The sequence below is a fragment of the Cajanus cajan genome, chromosome 1, assembly GCF_000230855.2.
Source record: "Cajanus cajan strain Asha chromosome 1, NIPB_CcT2T_4, whole genome shotgun sequence".
NCBI lineage: Eukaryota > Viridiplantae > Streptophyta > Magnoliopsida > Fabales > Fabaceae > Cajanus > Cajanus cajan.
Window position 1 is genome coordinate 20693014 of NC_138517.1, and position 7402 is coordinate 20700415.

At 38.9% G+C, this 7402-nt stretch overlaps 1 protein-coding gene across 1 annotated transcript; it reads right to left on the reverse strand.

The window, feature by feature from the left end:
• Positions 1–2524: 2524 nt before the first annotated feature.
• LOC109814633 (sucrose transport protein SUC8) lies at positions 2525–5883 on the reverse strand. Its single transcript, XM_020379106.3, has 4 exons — positions 4526–5883; positions 3378–3441; positions 3153–3196; positions 2525–2972 (listed from the first exon to the last, which is right to left on the reverse strand). The coding sequence occupies exons 1-4, from the start codon at positions 5747–5749 to the stop codon at positions 2784–2786; spliced, it is 1521 nt and encodes a 506-aa protein (XP_020234695.1). The 5' UTR covers positions 5750–5883; the 3' UTR covers positions 2525–2783.
• Between the last annotated feature and the right edge of the window lie 1519 nt (positions 5884–7402).

Here is a 7402-nt window from a genome sequence, read left to right on the forward strand (position 1 = left end):
AAGAATTACACAAACCTCAACAAGCTACCAAAACATAAGATACTCACCCTTGAGGCCCCTCTCCCTATGCGCCGAGTTCGCCAGCGACAATATCGACTTGCATTCCAACGGGCGAGGAAGTGCCGAAAGATTCCCAATGGCGGCAGCCTCCGAGGCCGTCAATTGTGAAGGGTCCACCCCATGGAACCTAGACGGTTTGGGGCACCAGTAGAAAGGGAACTTCGGCAATCCACCGAAGTAGAAGCCCCCATCCTCTAAAGGGTTAACGTCCACGAGGGCAACCCGGAAGAACTCGGTTTTGAAATTTTTATAAGACTGGGAGTAAAGAGTGAAAACCCCCCTCTTTACTCCCGTTCAAAGAAAGAACGCCATAAGGCGGAACACCTAGCTTCAACTGATAAAAGTGAAGGAAAACGCGAAGGGACAACTCTATCCCTAGGACCGCACACAGGACTTGAAACGCTCTCAAAAAACCCCAGCTATTGGGGTGTAGCTGGCAAGGAGCCGCGTTGATGTAGTTCAAGAAATCACACTCAAACTGAGTGAAAGGAAGACAAACGCCCAGGTCCCTGAAGAAACACTGATAGACATAGAAATGAGGAGGGTCGGTAGACCTTCCCATGTACACACCCTCACCGGCCGGACAGGGCTCGAGTCGAATCATCCGGGAAATGGAAGGGTCGCAAATCCGGTGCGTCTTCCAAACCGCATTGACCTCCAGAAGCGATCTGAACACACTTTGGACCGCCCCCCCATTTCGCGCTTAACCCAGTCGTAGCCAGGAACGCCTGACTCCAGGTCCTTGGCCGGAGGCGGGTCTTTCCTCTCGGTGGCGCCCCTCCCGGTAGCCACAGCCTTGTCGCGCGCCTTGCCCCTGGCAAGTGTAGAAGAACTGGCGCCACGACCACCAGCCATCAAGAGGAGTAATAGAACTCGAAGAGGAACTATGAAAACGGAGACGAAAAACGAACGGAAGCAAGAAGGCAAGAAAAGTTATCGTACTCGAGAAGCCAAGAAGCAGAAAAAGAATAAAGTGGAAAGGGGAAGAGGCGCGAGGGAGAGAAAAGGTTTTCCCACAAATTCAAAACGGTCGCGCCACGTGTCAGCCAAGGGACGCGTCGGACGGTGCATTAATGGAAAACCATCATGACAAGCGCAAACTATCAATACATAACTGTCACCCCGGCTAACGCGCCACTAGCACGTTTTCGGAAGTGACAGTTGCAATACACGACACCTTGACAGGCCAGCGCATGTGGAAGGTCACTCTCCCCAACGAGCTCGGTCTTAACTCCTCGACCTACGGTCTTCGGAGCTCGGGGGGCTAGTGTACTATCCGTACTGCGAAGCCGAACTCCGAGGTCAGTAGCACCACGCATGATGACCTTGGGCACGCGCTACGCGACGTCAGCTCTGCATTTAAGCAGATCATAACCGATCTCAAGGGATCTCGCTCCAGACGAGATCCACTATCTAATCTTATCTCAGGCCCAAGGCCCAAAGCAACCATAATTCACACTAAGGTACGTGCATTACTTATACTAGATTCATATTCCCACAAACACTAACTTTAGCATCGGAGTCTCTTTTGCAGGTACCACCCCCATCTTGGAGCATCAAGCGTACCAGTGAAGAAGGCTCACCGATCTTACCTGGCGGATCAGCTCTACAGCAGATTTCCGGTAAGAACAATAGGTGCTGATGATGTATTTAATCATAATTAGTAGTTCTCTAAACAGTATTGCAAGTATAAATTATTATTAAAAGTTGTTGAAAAAATGTTTATACATATATATAAAGGAGGAATTCATTTACTCCATTTAATAACTCATATTTTATATCAAATTTTAACGATTTAACCGTTGAATTTAAAGTTCTTAATGTATAGATCAAATCTACAAATTTTTTTAAAATTTTAAAATCATTTGATACTTTGTTTCATTAATTCAAATCAATGTATAAAATGATTTTATGATTATCCATTAATTTAAATTAATGAAACGAAGTATCAAATGATTTTAATATTTTAAAAAAATTTGCAGACTTATTCTATACATTAAGAACTTTAAATTCAATGGTTGGATCGTTGAAATTTGATGTAGAGCATGAGTTATTGAACAGAGTAAGTTTAGGTATATTAACTCCTGAAATAAACGTATCCTTCTTTTATATATATATATATATATATATTATTTATATAAATTGAAATGTGTCCCATTTGAACGATGAGATGAATACTAGAAAATATACTCTACAACTTTTAATATTCAATGTCACACACCATATTTCATATATCGTGTGGTTTTGCCTACCATTTATATTATATGTAAGCTTCCAAACTTGTATATTTAAAAAATCTGGTATATTAATAGCATGCTACGCATGAGCGCCTATGCATACAAGGTGCCAAATTTAATTACGACGTTATTGCTCACGTGGCCCAAAACCCAATATTATATATGATTTTTAAAAAAACAAATACAATAGTAAAATGGGATAGACATGAGATTAAAGAGACGGATGGTTATAGGTTTTAAAGATATATATATATATTTCCTTTGTAGTTGGTTCAGATCATCAAACTTTTGAGAATCTGTCATGTTAGACCAACCAAGCATCACCGGGAATACGACTTTGTCTTACACATTTATATAGCAAAAACAACAAAGAAACCATATTTGATGAGTCTAACATACCTAACTATTACACATGCACCTCCTTCAAATAAAAAAGTCTCCAAACCAAGGTACAAAGAAAGGTGAAACATGTAAAGCTCCTATACACTAATGGAAACTCGGTGGTGCGGGGATGGCGGCAACCTTGTCCCCATCGGCCGGCGGCTTCGGAGTCGGCAGAAGAACAATCGCCAAGACGGCGCTGATGGCGGCCGCCACCGTGCCCAACACAAACGCCGGCAAGTTGCCTCCACCAAACTTTTTGTCAATCGGTCCACTTATTCCCGATATTATCATCTGTGTATAAATGCATGTGTTTACGTAATTAGTCAAATGATTACCAAAATAATATCATACGTGACTAAATTAAATTTTTTCGTTTCTAAGGATTACGCTAAACACAATAAATCCAATTCTTAACACAGTTGTGAAGTTATGTACTAAATGAGAAATATATGAAGATAAATGGATACTAACCTGTGGCACGACAATTGCCACATTGAGGAGACCCAGAGATAACCCTGAAAAAATTGAAGCAAAAGGAAAGGTTATACATTTTGGTTTGTGATAGACAATAAGTTGGCCAACTTCTGTAAACATTTGTTTAGTTAGTTTTTTGTCCATATTAAACTTTGTATAAATAGAAAGGCTTAATTTTAAAAATAATTAATTTATATAAATTACACTTTAATTTTGATTTACCTTGGCCTGCCCCTGATGTGCTGGAATATATAGATGCCAGAGCGAATGGAACGCTGTAAGTAATCTGGGTACACATGCATTCATAGAGATTAGTGATAGTTTATGGCACATTGATATTAAGCTTTATAAATGAAAAAAAAAACAAAAACTATACATATACAGTAAAGAAAACTTTGTAGTCAGTAATAAATAATTATTTACTTTTAATAAATGATTATTGAGTGACACTTAATTGCAACTATAATAAAATATTCTACATTCTCATTCTAAATAATCTTCTAATGATTTTAAAAAAAAATAAATATTTTGTAGATCTGAAAAATACGAATTAGTTAAAAGAACAAAATGAGAAACATTTTCTAAATCTTTAACTATTCAATCTTACAAGATCTGAAAAATATTAATTCAAGCTTTTAACTTTTGTCATACTTTTTTGTATTTTACGGAACTTTTTCTCATACTTCTTCCTTTACTAATTGTAGATTGTAATCCTCATTTTTCATAAGTCCTCGACATTCCAAATATCAAAACAAAAAAGAAAAAGAGGTATTTTTATACTGTTTAGAGATGTCATTAATTAATATCTGCATAAATATTTTTATGCAATACTTACCGACATTTGTAGGCTGTAAACAGTCAACAAAATCATAATAACAACAATTAACAATTTATCTCAAGACAATTACCGGTACGAATTATTTTCACCAAACTGTACATATGAACAATAACTTGTAAGTATTTTTTTTTTTCTAGTTTATAACTGAACCAATATAAGAGTTAGAAAACTGGGTTTTTTTCTTTCTGGGTAATAAAATCACGATTTTGCATCTCTTCACGCGCAAAACCGTCTTTCTGGATAGAGTTACTTGACCATAATTAATGAGCATCATTTATTGACACTCCCTCATAATAAAATATGATACTCTCTGACTTTTTGAGTCCAGATATTAGTAATACTCTCTTCTTAATTAATATAAAATCTTAAAATCATTAAATGATTTTAAAAGAGTGATAACCGTAGTCCGTAGGGACATCACTTTTTCAAACACCCTTCAGTTTTTTTTTATTGTTTTTTTTATGTATTATTAAAATTATTTTGCAATTTTAAAATATTAATAAAAAGAATTTAATTTGAAAGGAAATCTTACGGCGAGAGGGATTCCGAGGACGGAGAAGAAAGTCAATGCACCAGCTCTGACACCGAGTGAAGGGTACCCAACGGGAACGCCGTGACGGCGTTCGTGTTCCGCAGCCTTGGAGATAACGACCGTCATGGCCATGCAAACGGCGAGAACAACGTTAACGATTCCCCAAAGCCACTTAACGCCGCCAACGAGACGACCGAGGGGCTCAACCGCGAGCGACATGAGAGCCAAAACGACGGAGTTTAGCATGAGGCCCAATGAGCCCGCATGCACGCCTCTATCGTATGCGGTCTGGCCCACGTCGCCACCGTACACCTCGCGGCCCATCCAATCGGTGTCGAAGAGCACGTAGGGGAACCACGCGAACCAGTTGACAGCGGTGACCAGCATCAGCATCCACATGGGGCCCTTGAGGTCCTTAAACGCGCCCACCACCTGGTCGAAGCACGAAAACCGTGACCCCAGCGCTGCGACGTCGTCGTTTTGGATGGCCTGGTTGGGCGTGAATTGGGGGTCGTTGACGGTGACCAAGACGATGAGGATGAGAACGAGCAAGAGGAAGATTGAGAAGAAGAAGCAGCTTTTGAGATTGGCGCAGAACACGTTGCACGCGGAGGTTTCCGTGAAGGGGAAAACGCGGTGGAGCTTGTCGTATGAGCCCGCGGCGTATCCGAGGACGTTGCCGATGGCCATGAAGAAGGAGAAGAAGGCGTTGGCGGTTCGCGTTTTGCGGTGGTCGCCGGCGGCGAGGTCGCCCAGGAAGGCGCGGCACGGGCCTTGGAGCATGTTGTTGGCGACGTCGAGGATCCAGAAGCCCACGACGAAGACGGCGACCGCGTGGGGGCGGGTTTTCTTGGTGATGTCGTCGCCGGCGGCGTGGCCGATGTCGGCGGCGTAGCCGATGAGAAAGACGGCGAGGGCGACGGCGAGGGCGCCGGCGAGGATGAAGGGGCGGCGGCGGCCGAAGCGGGAGGTGCAGCGGTCGCTGGTGTAGCCCACAATGGGCTGGACCACCAGGCCCGAGATTGGGCCGCAGAGCCAGATGAAGGAGGCCCACGCGTGAGGGACGCCCAGCGTCTGAACGTAGGGAGTTAGGAGAGACAGTTGTAGGGCCCACCCAAATTGGACTCCCGCCGCGATTGACGACACGGCCACCATTTTTCGGAGCGGACTAGGTTCAGGTGCTTCTGTCTCCACGTGAAGTGACGAGGTATGAGGTTGTTCCATCGCGAACGCGAGAGAGAGGGAGAGAGAGAGAGAAAGTGTGTTTTCTACTTTTCTTTCCTATGTTGCTTTCTGTGAAGGGTAACACTAACTACTGAAAGCAGTGGGCGGAAAGAAGAGAGTTGGTGAGAGTTTATAAAGAGTGAGTGAGATATATAAGTCAAAATTTAAGTTAATGGGAGAAACTGTGAAGTGCGTGGTTTTTAGTGATGAATGGCAATCCTTATCCGTTTATCCACCTGCCTTCTTTCCTTTTAGTATTTTTACCCTACCCAAAATATGTTCGACAATAAATGAAATACCCCTTTTTTTTTCTTTAAAAGTTTAGATAGGGAGATTCATATAATAAGAGCAGAGCCAATTATCAATATTTTTCTTTTTTGAGGTTTTCAGTAGAATTACTATTTTTTTAAGTTATATCCGATGTAATTTTATGTGAAAAAAAATATAAAGCGCCATAAAGAACATATATGATTTTGAAATTTTAGTTAATATATAGGAGCAGTGTACTTAACCATATATAAGAAGGATTTTTTGTGTGGGACAATAAATTATTTCCTTTTATTAAATGAATTTTCTGGCGTTTTCCATTGCTAGTTATGAAAGAAAATGAATAATTGTTTTGAGAAATATGTTGATGGTGAAAAATTAATGTTTGGGTTTTGTTTGAAAATTTTCCACTATGGAATATTTTGTGAGTGTTATTAATATTATATCATTCATGCATGTATTATGGGCTGATTTCGCTTCTATACTGTAGCATTTCGCATTGAAAATGAGTTTTACATGATGACGGCAATAAGTGAAGGAGGGGCAATCTTTGATGACAAGACAGATGAAAGAATGGGCGCCGCGTATCAAAAAAAAAAATGGGAAAAAAAATAGTTTTAGCAAAGGGTATGAAAATATGTGTGTGCAAAACTCGTCATAAATAGTGTGTTGAAATATTAGTCGTCAGTTCAATTAGTTAAAAGAATTTCATGGGGAAAAAAAAAAGAAAAAGGTTTGAACTTTGAAAGAAGGAAATTTTTTTTTTTTACCAAAAAAAAAAGAGAAAATATTTTTTGTGCAAAAATGATAATAATTATAATGATAGCACAATATTTGTCTCAAATTTCTCATTACTAAGCCAGCCTTAGTGATTATATATATATATATATATATATATATATATATATATATATATATATAAATAAGGGGTTATAATAACATCAGTGTAACTTTTACTAAGTATTACACCATTCAATAGCTTTATATTAAAAATGAATTTGTAAATCTAACTATTAGATTGAAAGTTCATATTACTTTATACGTGTATATCAAATTATAACTCCCTTTATTTATATATATATATATGAGGGGTTATAATTATATCGGTGTAACTTTTACTAAGTATTATACTATTTAATAACTTTTATATTAAATATGAATTTTATTAATTCAATCATTAGATTGAAAGTTCATATCACTTTATATGTTTATATCAAATTTTGTTAAAATTAAATAACAACTTGAAGGTAATCAAAGTGTTCATATTTTAGTATATTTTGAAATATATATGTTATGTCAATTTAGTTTTATAAGAATGAAGTATCAAATCATCTAGAATTAATATAAAATTATATATATATATATATATATATATATATATATATA